At 55.8% G+C, this 17,529-nt stretch overlaps 1 protein-coding gene across 1 annotated transcript in view; it reads right to left on the bottom strand.

Annotated features, from left to right (window-relative positions):
- Positions 1-15,695, bottom strand: part of CACNA1I (calcium voltage-gated channel subunit alpha1 I) — a 133,076-nt gene extending 117,381 nt beyond the window's left edge. The window contains exons 1-2 of the mRNA XM_054470172.2: positions 15,589-15,695; positions 1,534-1,790 (exon numbers count right to left, since the gene is read on the bottom strand). Of these exons, the coding sequence (XP_054326147.1) occupies positions 1,534-1,769 (236 nt within the window). The 5' untranslated portion in view covers positions 1,770-1,790; positions 15,589-15,695. The remainder of the gene's footprint in view (positions 1-1,533; positions 1,791-15,588) is intronic.
- Positions 15,696-17,529: the final 1,834 nt, after the last annotated feature.

Below are 17,529 nucleotides of genomic sequence, written 5' to 3'. Positions count from 1 at the left end.
CTGCAGTTCTGCATCCCACTCCAGCAGAGACCCGCTGGTTTCCAAAAGTTAGGGGGATCCAGGGCCCACGATCACCTCAGCCCCCTACAGAAGGGAAGCCTGGCAGTCCTGCAGCCAGTCTCAACATCCCAGCCTGCATCTGGCATCCCTGGATTCCAGGGCAGGACCCACCAACTGCCCGCACCCCGCCCTGTGTGGCCACAAGCACCAGAATCTCGAGCCACATATGGGCATTTTTTGGTGGGTCCCTCAAACCACAAGGCCACCACGGCTTGGGTCCCCAAGCCTCCTCCTCAGTGGTCCCCAGCCCCCGCTTAACCCTGTAAGCCAGTGCCACACAGTCCTTCCAGAGCACAGATGTCTCCAGCCCCTGCTTCAAATCCTGCCCTTGGAGCACAGTCCCATCCCTCATGCAGCCTCCAAGGCCCTGCAGGGCTCCCGCCGCACCTGCAGCCTCACCTCACTCCTCTCTGCCCCTCAGGGCTCCAACACTGCCTGCAACTCCTCCCTTCTCCAGGCTTCGCTCTTGCCATGCCCTCCTCCTGCCTCCCACTGCCCTCTCTACCCAACCAACGCCCTTCCTTATTGAGGAGTCAGCTCTGGCATTGCCCATGTACACCCAGCAAACACTGCCAGAGCACCCACGATGTGCCAAGCACTGTGCCGGGTGCTAGGGTCCCCATCCTGGTCATCTGACAATACCCCAGGGGAGGCAAATGTTAGATTCAGAATTCCACAGTTAGATATGAAGCGGAGGAGGAATCCCAGAGGGCTTCCCTGAGGAGGTGATGCTTAAGCTGGGATTTTACGGATGTAGCAAAGGATTTGACCAGGTCCAGGGGGAAGGGAAAAGCTTTTCAGACGGGGGAAGAGCCAGTGAGAAGACCCTGAGGCTCAGAAGAGCACAGGGGGGAAGCCAAGTGGTGGGAAGTGAGGCTAGGTGGGACACGCAGGCCCTGATGGGCTGAATTAGGACTTTGCTCTGCACCTCCGGGACCATAGCAAATCATGACAGTCTCAAGCAGGGGTGACATGAGCCCACTGGAGGCAGCAAGTGGAGGCAGGAGGCCTGGGAAGAGGCTGCTTGGAGGCACAGCAAGGAGAATGAGTCCTGCCCTGTGTGTTGGGATCGGCTGCCCCGCTGCCCACGCCCACAGTTCCTGATCACAGCTCCCATCCTCTGTATGGTCACAGCCCATCAGGCGGCTCCAGAGTCTGACTGATCTGCATTCCCAGCCCAGCACAGGTCTGGGGCCCACACTCAAGGACTTTCTGAGCCAGCCAGCCACGGGACTGACCCCACAGCCACCAGCAACTTCCAGAACCTTCACATCAGCAGAACACCAGGTCCTCATCCGTTTGAGGTCTCCCTAGAGCCACCCTCTGAGCTCGCTCACCACCACCAAGAACCAGTGGCCTCACCGCAGACCTCAGGTCTCCCAGCCGGAGCAAGGTGTGAGCAGCAGGACTCAATCCAGCCTCCCACCCTTCAGCCCCTGCAGGGCCCCGATCAGCCGAGGCTGCGGAGGATATGGGTTGCACACCATCTTGATACACCAGTTCCGGGGGCTGGTGGTCTGTCGCAGGCAGAAGAAGGCAACAGGCGCCAGGTCTGGGTGTGGGACATGAGGATCAGCTCCATCCAGGGACTCCTCCAGGCCTGGCGGGGAGGATGGGGGGCTCCGGGGTCTGGGCTGCTCCGTGGTGACTCCTGGCTCAGCGGCTGGGGCTGCTGCAGATGAGGAGGGCGGGGAGGCGCTCTCAGCCATGTCCACGCTGAGCTGGGAGCCCTGGGGAAGACAGAGAGGGTGGCACGTGGTGGGGACAGGCCTGGTACATGCTCCCCAACCTGCCTCTCCACCAATAAGTGGACAGATGCGGCTCTGACAGCCCCACCTGAGCCCCACAGGCCCCACACCCTCACTCTTGCATGAGGATTATGAAACAGCTGAGGGCCCAGCTGCACCCAACTTGGAATCTGCTTCCAAGCTGCGTGATCATGGGGCAAGTCTGCTCACCCTGGCTGAGCCTCAGTTTTGGCAAACGAAGATAGTGGGGAGAATAAAGCCTTCTTAGAATATAATTGTGATATTAACTCTTTTTTTGTCTATTGGCAATTTTCTGTATTTGAAATCTTTCATTATTTAAGAGAAAAAAATGTTTAAGTAATTATAGACAATCAAAAAAGAAAGAAGGAAGGGAGAGAGGGAGGGAGGGAGCGAGCGAGGGAGAGAGGGAGGGAGGGAGGGAGGGAAGGAAGGAAGAAAGGAAGGAAGGAAGGAAGGAAGGGATCTTAACTTTTTTACAAGACTAGAGCTATGTATTTATTGCACCACAAAAGGTAAAGAAAACTTGCAAGAAAAAAGAGGTGATTGTAAAGACAGACATCATTGCTAGGACAATGCAGGTTACAAAGGCAAAGTTGGGGTGCTGCAGAATCAGAGACTGGGGGAAGCCTGGCAAGCCAGGAGGGAATCACAGTTGGCTTCCCTGAGGAAGTGACCCCCTGAGCTGGGATTTTAATGATGTAGCAAAGGATTTGGCCAGGTCCAGGGGGAAGGGAAAAGCTTTTCAGACAGGGGGAAGAGCCAGTGAGAAGACCCTGAGGCTCAGAAGAGCACAGGGGGGAAGCCAAGTGGTGGGAAGTGAGGCTGGGTGGGACACGCAGGCCCTGATGGGCTGAATTAGGACTTTGCTCTGCACCTCCGGGACCATAGCAAATCATGACAGTCTCAAGCAGGGGTGACATGAGCCCACTGGAGGCAGCAAGTGGAGGCAGGAGGCCTCCTGAGCCCTTGACCCAGGGACCTCCCAGCCACTGCCTTACAAGGCTGAGAACCCAGAAATCTTAAAGTCCAACCTCCTTGCCTTAAAGATGAAGAAACCGAGGCCCAGAGAAGGGACACGACAGACATGTAGCAGAGTAACAGCAGAAATAGAATCCCAGCCAAAGGCCAGGCGCGTGACTCACAGCTGTAATCCCAGCACTTTGGGAGGCCAAGGTGGGTGGATCACCTGAGGTCAGGAGTTTGAGACCAACCTGGCCAACATAGTGAGACCTCATCTGTACTAAAAATACAAAAATTAGCTGGGAGTGGTGGCGCAGGCCGTAATCCCAGCTACTCGGGAGGCTGAGGCATGAGAATCACTTGAACATGGGAGGTGGAGGTTGTAGTGAGCCGAGATCACACCACTGCATTCCAGCCTGGGCAACAGAGCAAGACTCTGTCACCAAAAAAAAAAAAAAAAAAAAAAAAATTCCGGTCAGAGCCCGCTTCCTGAGTCTGTGGCTCAGGCAGCTGCACAGGGCCCTGTGCTCAGAAGAGCCCTGAACTTGCTTTAGAATTCTGCTGTCACCAACATGAAATTCTTAATTGCTTATCAAGAGGTCCCACATTTTCATTTTGTTCTAGGTGTTGCAAATCATCTCGCTGGCTCCGACTCCAGCTCAGGGCACTTCTACTCCCTCGCCTTGTCTGATGCTCACAACAACCTCAGGAGGACTATTATCCCCATTTGGCAGGTGAAGAAACTGAGGCCAAGAGAACAAAGCGGGTTGTCAAGGCTATGCACCCAGCCAAGTGAAGCACTAGGTGGCATTCAGAGGCCAGAATCCCAGCACCAGACCCCCAGGCAAGCTTCATGACAACTGATGGCGCCCTTGCTGGCCGAGAGCCTCCGCAATCGGTCAATGGCAAGATGGGACGGACAGCCACTCCCAGGGCCTGCCCCTCACCATCTCACCCCCAAGGGCACTAGTCCCTAAAACTTTGTCCACTGGGGTCCCTGGGACCCTAGAACCCCTACAGGGCCAGTCTGGGCCGTGGGATTGAGAGACAGGGTCCACATCCCTGGTGCCCACCCAGCTGCTCCTGGGTTGTCAACCAAGCCACCCGGAGCTGATGCATTTGGACATTTATCTGGCTCCCGGGGGCAACAGGCGGGAGTTGGCACCTCCTGCCACTTCCCCTGGCTGGTCAGGGAGGCAGAGTTTTCTCCTGAGCTCAGGGCTTTGCTCTTGATTCCAGAAAAGCAGCCACGGGCCTTACATAAGCTCCCAGGCACCTTGGCCTGCCACGTGTCAACCTCCTGGGCTGAAACACACCCTCCCTAGGGTGGCTCCAGCTCTGCCCACCACCGTGCCAGCCTCAGAGCCCACCACTCCCTCCCCTGGCCATTTGCTCTGGCCAGATTGGACCTCCTCAGGTCCTAGGCCCTGCTCCCGCTCTTCCCTCTCACTGGGGCACCTTCTTCTTCCCCCCAGGCCCTGTTCTCCCAGGCCCTACTGATTCATTCATTTGTCCAATGAGCACCTACTATGTGTGGGCACTGTGTGGGCTTCAGGCTATGCTGGGGCACGAGGCAGACTCAGCACCAGCCCCCATTCAGCCCACACTTCCGCAGAGGAGAGAGACACACCGATCAATTAATTTCTCTCTTTCTGCTTTTCCACAACTCTTATCACCATCAAACACGGTGCATAATTTAGGTCTTTCTATCTCCATGATTTGGTGTGTGTCTCCCCAACCTAAGAGAAGCCCGTAAAGGAGGTGTATCCCCTCACTGCTGTATGTATCCCCAGCACCTGGAATGGTGCCTGGAGCATACTAGGTGCTCAATCAATATTTGTTGACTGAGTGAATAAAAAGTGCTGGGAAGTAAATAAACAAGGGGGAAAGGTGGGAGTGGAGATAATCATCTTGCCCTCTCTAAAGGAAGAGATGTTTAAGTGAAAACCAAGAATCGGGAGGCCGCAGCCCTCACCAATTGGCTGGAAGAGCACAGGAGGACCAGCACGTGCGAAGGCCAGGAGAATGGGGCCCGCTCAGTGCATTTAAGGAACAGAAGTGAGGCTGAGCCTCGGGCAGGGAGGTGGATGAAACCAAAGAGTTCGGCAGGGCCCTAGGGGAGAACACAGAGGAGCGTGGGTTTTATCCCAAGTTCAATAGAGGCCACAAGTGGGTTTTAGGCAGGGCAGTGGTGTGCTCTGGTCTGTTTCTAAGCCATCTCTCTAGGGGCTGAAGGGAGAGTGGATGAAGGGGCAGGGGTGGAGCAGGAAGGGCTGGGAGGAGCTGGGCTGGCCTGCCCTTGGCTGCCGGTGAAGACAGGGAGAAGGCAGTGGATTGAGATTTATTCTCGAGGTAAAGCACCTGGTCTTGCAGCAACCGCAGTGGCACACCTGCAACCCTCGCCCCGGCATTACCGAAGTCCTTACTGAAACCACACAGGTGGAAAGAGTTCCTCCGGCCTCCGGGACTGCACAAAACTACCCCCTTCCTGCCTCTGGGCTACGTCGCTTGCACTGACTTGCTTGTTGCCTCTCTTGGCCTGTTTAATGCCGCCACACTGTGCTGCCCTCTGTGCTCACACCTCTCCCCTCACTGTGGGGCTCCCAGAAACCACACCCCTAAGGCCACCACCCTCAACTCTCTCCCCAGTGTCCACCCAGCCTCCACCCTCTGACCTGCTCCCAGCAGCCACCCAGCCTCCACCCTCTGACCTGTTCCAGTGACCACCCAGCCTCCACCCTCTGACCTGCTCCCAGCAGCCACCCAGCCTCCACCCTCTGACCTGCTTCCAGTGACCACCCAGCCTCCACCCTCTGACCCGCTCCCAGTGACCACCCAGACCATCTCCCTCTGACCTGTTCCTTAGCAGCTTCCCAGGCCACTACTCTCTGACCCACTCCCCACTCCCAAAGCCCCCAAGTCCAGTCCAGAAATCTCTCTTTCCTGTGTCTCTGGCCCAGCTCCTATCCCAGGTGCCTGTGTGCCCATGGTTGGAAGCCCTGAGGGGACTGGCAGCTGGGCCTCCCTGGGCTCCAATCTGTCCGCAGTTACAGAGACTAAAGGACTTGCTTTAGGTGACAGCATTGGTGGATTCAAACTCGGGTCCATCAGGTGCCAGAGTCTGAGCTGCCTCCACGTCCCTGTGTCCCCTTCTAGGTGCTCCCAGGGCCTAACCCTGATGCTCCTTCCCCTGAGTGGCCCACCAAGCAGCAGTGTGGCAATTGGGCTGGCCTCCAAGAGCAGGGATAGGAGCAGAAGCCTCCTGTGTCTGGAACACAGACTCGCATTCCTGACTCTGTCAGCCTCTTAGAGCCTCAGTTTTTCTCTGTAAAGCTCAGCCCTCCTCCAACCTGCTTCAGCAAGCTCTTGTTAAGAAGCAACATGATGGACTGCCAGGTGTGGTATCTCACGCCTGTAATCCCAGCACTTTGGGAGGCTGAGGCAAGTAGATCATCTGAGGTCAGGAGTTGGAGACCACCCTGGCCAACATGGTGAAACCCCAACTCTACTAAAAACACAAAAATAAGCCAGGCGTGATGGCACACACCTGTAGTCACAGCTACTCGGGAGGCTGAGACAGAAGAATTGCTTGAACCCAGGAGGCGGAGGTTGCAGTGAGCCACGATTGTACCACTGCACTCCAGCCTGGGTGACAGAGCAAGACTCCATCTCAAAAAAAATAGAAGCAACATGATGTAAATGCGGAGGCACTCTGGTGGATGGCTGAGCATGCACTGGTCCAGCTGTGTCATCCCCAGGGGCTGCTACCCCAGCCCATTCTCTGCCATCGCCATCACCATCACCACCATCACCATCACCAACACCAGCACCATCATCGTCACCACCACCATCATTATAATTATCACCACCTCCACCATCACCACCACCATCACCAACACCAACACCATCACCACCACCAACACCAACACCATCATCACCACCACCACCATCACCACCACCATTATCATTATCACCACCTCCACCATCACCACCACCAGCACCAACACCAACATTATCATCACCACCTCCACCATCACCACCACCATCACCACCACCACCAGCAACACCAACACCATCATCACCACCACCATTATTATCACCACCTCCACCATCACCACCACCACCACCAGCACCAACACCATCATCACCACCACCACCATCACCACCATTATCATTATCACCACCTCCACCATCACCACCACCATCACCACCACCACATCCACCATCACCACCATCACCAACACCACCATCACCACCACCACCATCACCACCACCATCACCATCACCAACACTAGCATCATCACCACCACCACCATCACCACCATCACCAGTATCACCATCATTGTCCTCACCACCAACATGATCAACATCACCACCACCACCATCACCACCTCCACCATTACCACCACCACCACCATCACCATAACCAAAACCATCATCACCACCACCATTACCATCACCATCATCATCACTATCACCACCATTACCCTCACCACTATGATGACCATCAACACCATCACCACCACCATCACTAACACCATCACCACCACCATCACTAACACCAACATCATCACCAACACCATCATCATCACCATCACCATCACCAACACCATCATCATCACCATCACCATCACCAACATCATCACCATCACCAACATCAACATCATCACCATCACCATCACCAACAACATCATCGTCACCATCACCATCACCATCACCAACACCAGCATCATCACCATCACCATCACCAACACCATCATCATCACCATCACCATCATCACCATCACCAACACCATCATCACCATCATCACCATCACCAACACCATCATCACCATCATCACCAACACCATCACCACCACCACCACCATCACCAACACCAACATCATCACCACCATCACCACCATCATCACCACCACCATCACCAACACCATCACCACCATCACCAACACCATCATCACCACCACCATCACCACCACCACCAAAACCAACATCATCACCACCAACACCAACATCATCACCACCATCACCAACACCATCATCATCACCACCATCACCAACATTATCACCACCACCAACACCAACATCATCACCATCACCAACACCATCATCACCACCATCATCACCATCACCAACACTGTCATCATCACCATCACCACCATCACCAACACCAACATCATCACAACCATCACCAACACCATCATCATCACCATCATCACCATCACCAACACCATCATCATCACCAACACCATCATCACCACCATCACCAACACCATCACCACCATCATCACCAACACCATCATCATCACCACCACCACCATCACTAACACCATCACTTCCATCACCACCACCATCACCATCATCACCACTATCACCACCATGACCCCATCAAGCAATGGCCAACAGGCTCTCTATGCATCATCTGTGTCCATTTTTACCACAACTCCATGGCATACAGACCATTCTCATTCTTACTTCATGGAGAGGGAGACAGGGGAACAGGGAAGTACAGCCATGACCATAGTCAGCCAGCTGGTACTGGGCAGTTACTGTCCCAGTTCTGGTCTGCTTACTCCCGAGCCCAAGCACTGAACCATTCCAGGCACCAACCTGGGATGGGAATGGTGCCCTGGAACCAGGCCTCCCCAAGCTGAGTCATCAGACAGTGGCAATACAGCTGCTGGTCCAGCCAAGATGCCCAAGCAAGATGCCCAAGTCTTCCCAAGGCAGTGGGGAAACCTGCCTCCCAGAATCTTCCAGCCAGCACTCTAGAGCCCTGGAAGTGCAGTGTCAGGATGTCCTGTAACTTCAGAGCTCAGAGCCCTGGTGGAGGAAGACCTGAGGTCTGCCCTGGTCACCTCATGTGTGTGTGTGCATGTTTATGTATGTGTGTGCACATGTGTGTTTTCATACAGGGAGGCAACTTGCTTATCCTTTTGTCAACAACCACACACTGCTAGAAGAACAAGCAACAAATTCGTACAGGAAATACTAGAATCCAGGAATTTCAGACTATCTTAGAATCACCCAGAACTTCGGAGGCCCAAAATATTAACTACAATCACCCTGAATCTCTAATGTGGGTTTCAAAGCACAGGCAGTGGAAGCTGAGACCTGTATTCGGGTCCCAACACCAATCCACCTTGGCACACAACTCAGCCTGGCAGGTGCCCACAGCTACCCTGTCTATAAAATGAGGAGACGGCCGCACCATGGCAGGGCTGCTGTGCAGACAAGCTAGGGTAGCACCACTGAGCACTAGGCAGGTGCACAGTGAGACCCTCGACAGTTTCCCATCCTTGTTAGTATCCTCAGCCATGGAGTTCCAGACTCCTGAACCCCAGGGGTCCCAGAAACAGTGTCTGGTTTTAAACTCGCATTGTTTCAAAAGCACAAAAATCACACAGTCACACTCACACACCCACAATCACATGCTCCATACCACACTCACACACAATCACACACAGACATACACACATAACACACACTTGCAGACACAACCTCACACACACAGACATATGCACACACACATAACACACAGACACACACTCACACACAATCACACACATGGCACATGGGTACACCAGCATGCACTCATACAGACACACAGACACATAATCACATACACAGACACATGGTTACACACACATACATAACACAGAAACACAATCACACACATGCAGACATACGCACATAACACAAACACACACACAATCACACACATGGCACTTGGGTACACCAGCATGCACTCACACAGACACACACACTCACAGACACACAATTACACACACAGACATACACAGAAACACAATTACACAGTTACACACATAACACACACATCAACACACAGACACACAATCACACACACAGGCATACAATCACACATGGCACATGGGTACACCAGCATACACTCACACAGACACACAATCACACACACAGGCATACACAGACACACAATTACACAGATATACACACATAACACACAGACACACAATCACACACACAGACATTCACACACAACACACATTCACACAGACACACAACCACACACGGCACATAGATACACCAGTACCCATTCACACAGAAACACACACAGACACACAATCACACACAGACATACACACATAACACACACTCACACAGACACACAACCACACACGGTACATAGATACACCAGCACCCACTCACGCAGACGCACACACTCCCATACACACAATCACACATGCAGACATACACACATACACACACACACTCACAGACACATACATACACAATCACAGACACATACATACACAATCACAGACACATACATATGCACACAATCACACAAATACACTCACATAACATACACTCACACTGACACACACAGACATGCATGCACACAAAGATACACAGGCACACACAATCACACACACATAACGTACAATCACAAAGACATATACTCACAGACATACATACATGCAATTACACACACAAACACACAAAACACCCATTTACAGGCACACACATAACTCACACAGACACACTCACATACACACAATCACACACTTACCCAGACACATAGGTATGCACACAATCACACAGATCACATACACTCACACTGACACATATGCACACACACAGACACATACACACAATCACACACACACATAGACACAACAGCCACTCACACATACAAACCAATGCAGAGCCTGCATCTGGTGATCTGCAGAAAAGCCTTTGTGAGACTGCAGGAAGCCTGCCTTCCAGAATCTTCCAGCCAGCGTCCCAGAGCTCCTGGAACCCTCTATCTGTTCCCTCTTCCGCATGACAGCCCTGCAGACGCATGACGACAGCCCGCCCACCCCTGAGCCTCATCTGCCCCAGGCCTCTTGTCACCAGCTCCCTCAACCATTCCTTGGGTGACAATTTCCACATCGTATGCCTCCCTGGGACCCCCTCCACAGTCACACTCAAGTCTGTGCCCTTTCCTCTGCATGGGCAGGACCGGATTTGCACCAAGCCACCCAGAGTACAACAGACAGGTTAGCTGCCTGATTCTGGCCTTTCCTGATGCAGACTGGGAGCATCAGGGCCCAGCTGGCAACACAGTCCTACTGCAGCACCTGTGGGGCATGTGGTCCACTGATCCCTTCAGATCTTCTTCAGAGAAGCTGAGCCAAGCCAGAGCTTCTCAGCCTAAAGAGGAAAGACGGAAGTGCGGCTCCCCCAATTGCATGACCTGTCACAAAACTTGCTCTAGTCTGGTCAGCTGAGCCTGCCCACATCTTGTAGTCATTCACCTCAGAAATGAACAGCTAGCCCTCCCAGCTCCGCAGCCTATTGAGTAGGTTCTCAGTCAGCAACCCCTCCCGTGATGTCCAACGAAAATCAAAGCCGACATGATCTGTGAATACTTACTATATGCCAGGCACAGAGTAAGCTTTTGAGAAGTGCTTTTGCTCTGTCCACCTTATAGGTGAGGAAACTGAGGCACTGGAAGGTTAAAGGATCTTCCCAAGGTCAAAAGCTACTTAGTAAAAGAGCTGGGGTTTGGATCCGGGCAGTCCAGCTCCAGGTCACCAGTTAAAGGGTTGTCCAGGCCAGACTGTGGACAAGAGGTTGCAGCCTACCCGCCCCCCCACCCCCTGCACCTGCCCACGTGTCTGTCACCAGGCATTGCCATTTGTTTGTTTTCAGCCAGCTCTCAGCCTTATGACAAGTGCGGCAAGCGAGGCTGTGTCGGAACCGCCATCGGTGTGTTTGAACATCTCCCAGCAGGCGCTTCTGCTGATCAGTTTTTACTCACTCTGCAGCAATTAGGGCCTTGGGTCTTACTTCAGCTAGCAAATCAGGGGGAACATGGCCCCTGATGGGAGGGAGGGGTGGCCAGCAGGAAGAGCACTGGATCAGGAGTCCCAGGACTCAAGGACCAGCTCTGCCCTCCCCACATCACATGGTCTCCCCAAGCTTCATTTCCTTTTGTATAAAATGCAGAAGACGATGCCTTTTCTGCCTTGAAAACCAGATAGCAAATGGGGAAAAACATTTGGAAAGCAACTTCATGAAAGAAAAGACAGCTTCGTTGTATGAGGCCCCATGCTAGGTGCCACAGAAACACGTCTGAGCCTCACAAAAATCCTTTCAGGTGGAAGGTATTATCCCAGTTTTATAAGAAGCGGATGCTCCTGTGATGCTAGGTGACGTGATCCTCTTGCCATAGTTGTGGACTTGCTCATCTCTACCCCAGCTGGGACAGAGCTTAGGCCCCTCCCAAAAGGGGCCTAAGACCCTAGAACAACAGAGGGCTGGATGCAGCCCCCGCTGCTCAACAGAGTAGGGCAGGCAGCAAGACCCTAATGCGCCTCTCTACATGCACCGTTAGCCAGACCACTCTGGCCAGAGTCCAGGAGAAGGGTGCAGTGGGCAGAGGCAGACCTCAGAGATGAAGGGAAAAGTTCTGGCAGGCAGGGCCAGGTCTGCACTGAACCTAGCCCTGAAGAGCCCACAGCCTCCACAGAACCTCCACCCTCAAGATACCACGTCCTTCTCGTCCTCTCCTGCTCAAGGAGCCCCAAAAGCACCCAGTTCTTTTGCAAAGGTGTCCAAACACACCGTGCTAAATCCTCTGTGATCTGTACCCCTCATCTATCAATACGGTCTGGGTTCTCCAATCCGAGAGCACGAGTGGAAACCAGGACTCGTGGCCATGTCCCCACAAGGCACCTGGCAGGGGAGGCCAGATCCTCTCACAGGCACAGCAGCTCCAAAAGGGCAGGTTTTGTCTGTTCCCTTCCGTTCACTGCTGTGTCCCCCAGTGACCAGAACAGGCCTTAGAACGCAGTACGTGAAGAATAAATATTAGAGAGAAAGAGAAAAGGAAATCAGAAAATCCAATTTGTTTTCTTCCCTCTGTAGACTGGCAGCCACGGTGGGGGACAGACTCAACCCACATCTTCCTGGATATCAGGATCCACAGATCCACGGACCCATGGATCCACCATCCACAGATTCACAGACACACCCACAGATCCATAGATCCCTGGACCCACAGACCCACAGACCTGCACACTCACACTCCCAGAGATCTACAGACCACGCACCCAGAGTGTGCAGGGCACACACAGCACCCTGGGCTCTTTGAGCCCCCAGGCCAGACCCAGGACTCCAGGGGCACAAGAGTAGACTGAGGGCATTAAGGCTGGGGCATGTCCTAGGAACATATGGGAAGAAAACATTCAGCGGCAAAGAACAGGAGGTAGGGAAGGGGTTGGAAAGGAGAAGTGGGGACAGGGGGACAGGCGAGGAAGAGGAGCAGCAACAGCGGAAGAGCTGGCTGCAGAGGAGAAGGGATGGAGGGGAGAGCGCCCTGCTCTCCCTGCAGCCCAGAGGGGTCTCTCTAGACCCCGTGACCAGCCCAGCATCCCCTCTTTCCAGACAGTTTTTGACACCACGAGCTGGGGGGCTGGGAATCAAAAGAAGGCAGCTGCTGAAGTGGAGACAGCCACGGATCAAAGAGCCACATAGGAGCCTGTTTGGTTACCTTGGAAAGCGCTAGGAACTGCAGGGTGGCGGGAGCCCTGCCAGCGTGGGGGAGGGACAGAGTGGTGCCCAGAAACATACCGGCCTGAGAGCCCCTTCCTTGGGGCTGAGGCCCAGGGCAGCCACACTTGGGGTGTGGGGTGAAGGTGGCAGAGAGGGCCACGGAGGGGGGCACGAGGAAGGAGACTGGGGGAGGGGAGTCAGAGGTGGTGACCCCCGTGGGCTCAGGGCGGGGAACTGGATCCAGAACCACAGAGAGGCTGCAGTCCCCAAAACTGCTCCCAGCTTGGCTATGGGCTCAGGAGGATGTCTGGAGCAGAGAGAGTGTGAGAGAGGATGGGGTTCTCACGGCACCCTCCACCCCTACCGGACCACTCAAGGTCAAGGGGAGGCCACGGGACCCGAGGACAGCCTGGCGCCCCCTGGTGGGCCTGGAAGATGCCCTCTCAGCCCCAGCTTTCTCAGGAGGGCTTGGAATGGGGACGGAGGGGAGGGGCATACAGGGTGAGGACGAAGGAATGCAGAAGAAGCGAAGAAGCGGGCAGAGAACTTTGGTCAAAGGAAGGGGAAGGGGCCTCCAGCCAGGCCAGCAGCCCCTTCCCCAAGCCTCCCATTGTGAGCCCTGGGGCAGGCACAGCAGCTCTGCACAGCTAGGAAGAGAGCGTGGAGGGGGCACGGTGTGGTGACCAGGCCCTCTGGAGTTGTGGGCAGATTCATGGGTTTGGTGCCAGGCCAGCTCAACAGCCTCCAGGCACACTCTTTCCTTTTCCTCTTCCTCCCCCTGCTGCGGCCCCAGACCTGGTCCCTGCTCAGTGTCACCCTGTCCTGTCCTGACCTGTCACCCACTGGTGTCCCCTCCCTCTGTCTCTGCATTGACGTTGGAGGCAGGAAGGGAACAGGGAGGTCTCTAGACTCCCAGCCCAGTCCCCAGCCCAGCCCTGGATCCTGAAGCCTGAACAGAAAGTTTGTCCTGAAGGGTGGACAAGAGTTCCGGAAGCGAGTCCTTAGGGCTAAGAGGAGCCACAGATCCAAGAGGTGACCAGGTGCCAGCAGGGTCTGAGGACAGGGTGCAGGGAGGTAGGCCCACACCATGTGCCAAACCCTTCCCCTGGGCTGGGCCACAGACCCACACCCCTGTTCACACAGCGTCCTAGCCCCGAGGTGGTGCCAGCGTCTGCGGGGTGAATCCTCCAGGCAGTGAGAGACAGAGGACGAACTGGCCACCGCCTGGGCCAATCTGAGTGCTCCAACGAGGACTCTCCTGGCATGGTGATCAGACCCCGGCACACCACACACGCCAGACACGCAGGCCCACTCCAGCGCTCGCTCATTCTCTCTGTCTCTCTCTCTCACACACACACACACACACAAACACACACACACACACCTGGACCCAGGATACAGACCCTCAGGACGAGAATATAGCTCAGAGGTCTTCTCAGACCCCAATCTCATCCTCAGATCAGGAGACCCCAGGGCTCTGACAGGGCAGAAAGACACCAGCAGAGGGGCTGACTGAGGCCTCAGCCTGGGCCCCACCACAGCCCCCTCCCCCAGGCACCATGACTTCCCCCAAAAGAGGCCTCCCCACCACCGCCAAGCCCCCTAGTCCCCCACAGCACCACCCAGCAGGCAATTAGCACCCAATCATCATAAGCACTCATTACATAACACCTCCAGCCGGCCGAGGGTCCCTTTCACCCCTGCAGCCCCGGCTCCGACCCTGGCCAGGCTTCATGCAGCGAGGCCTCCGCCCCGCTGGTGTGCCAGCCAAAGAGGGGGTCTCCGCCACCCCCGCCTCCAGGAAAGTTAAACCCTGCCCGGGATTCCCCCATCCAGTGCCCCCCGCTGCCGCGCTCCCAGGCCAGCGCTCCCAGCTCAGCCCGCCGGACACCGGCACCAGCTCTGGCCCAGCTGCCCGCAGAGCCGCAGCCGCGGGAGGGGCGGCCGGACGCGCGGACAGCCCGGGCCCCGGCCGGCAGCCTGACTTGTTGAATAAATTTCTGCAGCGCTGGCTCAGCTGGCTTCAGTATTGGCACCGAGAGAACTTTCGTGGCCTTGGAGAGGGGACCGGTCAAAGTTTCCTGTCCTTCCTCCCAAGGCATGGCCCCGAAGGCGCGGGATGGGGGGCTCACCTAACGGGTACGCGCGGGTGGGGAGGATCGGTCCCCAGAAATAAATAAATAAATGCCCCAGTGAAGAGAGAAGCCAACGCGCCAAGAAACTGTCATCGAAGCGGAGCCCTCCCTTCCTTCCCCCCACCCACCCAGCCCCCACCTACCTTGGCATGGACGTGGCCCGGCCGCGGGGGGTCGTCCAGGTTAGAGACGCGGGGACAACGCGTCCCCACCCGAAGCCGGCGATCGAGAGGGACCCCCAGCCCCGCCAGCCGACCCCCCGCCAATTCAGGATCAGCTGAGTCCCCGAGGCGCAGGGGGCGGCGGGCGGGGGGCGGCGGGCCCGGGGGCCCGGGCCATGTCGGGAGGAGGAGGCGGCGGGCGGGAGGGACGGCGAGGCTCTGGGCTGGCGGCGGGCGGGAGCGCGGCGCTCCGGGCCGGGGCGGGGGCGCGGGTGCTGCGGGGACCGAGCAGCGGGGCAAGTGCCCGGGAGAGACCAGCGCGGCGGGGAGCGCAGGGCTGAGGCCGGTCTCTCGCCCGCCTCGGCTCTGCTCGCGCCTCCGGCTCGGGGCTCGAAGCGCGGGGTCTGCGCGCGGCGGGGGCTGCGGAGGAGCCCGAGCGCCTGGCGGTGCGGGGACGTGCGGCGGCGGCGAGACCGAGCTGCGCCGCGTGCGAGAAAAAGCCGTCCTTATACTGACACCAAATGTCTTCGGGGAAAGCTGCAGGCGCGGGACGCTGGAGGGGGGAGGCGTGGAGGCGACAGACAGACTGACGGCGGCGGCTGGTGAGCTCCCACCCTTCCCAGGGGGTAGGAAGCCCCCAGCCCGCGGCCAGCTCCTTAAAATCTCGTGCCTGGGGGAGGGTCCTGACCCCTCAGCATGGGGGCTGCGTCATGAGTAAAAAGAGGTGGGGGGGGGCATTACTGACCACCCCCGTGTCCCAGGTGCCTGCTCTGCCATGAGTAAAAAGAGGTGGAGGGGGGGCATTACTGACCACCCCCGTGTCCCAGGTGCCTGCTCTGCCAGGTTCCACCCTGTCTCCTCACTGAGATTCAGGTCGGGGGTATTCACCCCACTGCCCCGGTGAGGGGTCACCCACCTAAGACCCCAGCTCAAACGGTAGAGCTGAGCTAGAACCCAGCTCTAAAGGTCGCTCCACCGCCCAGGCTGCCTCCCCACTTCTCATTCACACCCCTGCTTCTTCCCACCCTCTAGGCTTGGCTGAAAGGCCACCTCCTCCAGGAAGGCTTCTCAGGGGGCCCCCAGGTGAAACAGATGCCTCTATCCAGCTGCAAAGGCTTCAGTCTCACCAATTCCCAGGACCCTGTCACACATGGGATTACCCCAATCCCACGCTCCTCAGGCCTGTCTCCCTTCCTCTCTCACCCAAGGGCTGTGTATTGGGGAGAGGGAGTATTCAAGGTTATAACCCTCTTTTATTTGTTCATTAGCATCCAGCCAAACAAATTAAAAGCATCAAGATTCTCCCCAGTGCAGGCCAAATGGTCTACTCACTGCCTCACAACTCAGGAAGCATTTAGTGAGCACCTGCTGCATGCTAGGCACCTCTTTAAGAAATCGCCTGGAGTTCCACCTTTTTGCCCCATTTTACCAATGAAGAAACTGAGGCCAGAGATGAGCTGCCTGGCCAAGGTTACTCTACTGGGAAGCAGCAGCCCCCAGTACGAGTCCAGTGCTCCCAACCCCTGCCCAGATGTTGTCACATTGGGCTGCCCAGCGCAACCCTCTCCACCTCTTTGGAGAATGTGTGGTGAGGGGCACCAGGGGGATGCTGAGGGCTGCCCTGGGTGCCACCCCCCCCCCAATGCTAGCAGATAGTCACAGCTTTAGAGAAAGGTACACTCAGGTTTGATCCCAGCTCTGCTGCTTCCTGACTGAGGATGGGAAGAAAAGCCCTTTAACATCTCTGAGTCTCAGGTGCCTCATCTGTGAAATGGGGATAAGAGTTCACACTTTGCAGGATGCAAACCATCTTTAAAGGGCTTAGCACAGTGTCTGACACATAGGAGGTGTCCAACAAATACTCCTCCCTTTCTAGCTTTTAATCTGTCTAAGGAGACAAAACAAGCCTTTGTATCCAGACTA

The sequence above is a fragment of the Pongo pygmaeus genome, chromosome 23 (genome assembly GCF_028885625.2).
Source record: "Pongo pygmaeus isolate AG05252 chromosome 23, NHGRI_mPonPyg2-v2.0_pri, whole genome shotgun sequence".
NCBI classification, from domain to species: domain Eukaryota; kingdom Metazoa; phylum Chordata; class Mammalia; order Primates; family Hominidae; genus Pongo; species Pongo pygmaeus.
This window is presented reverse-complemented; position numbering and strand designations above follow the sequence as displayed.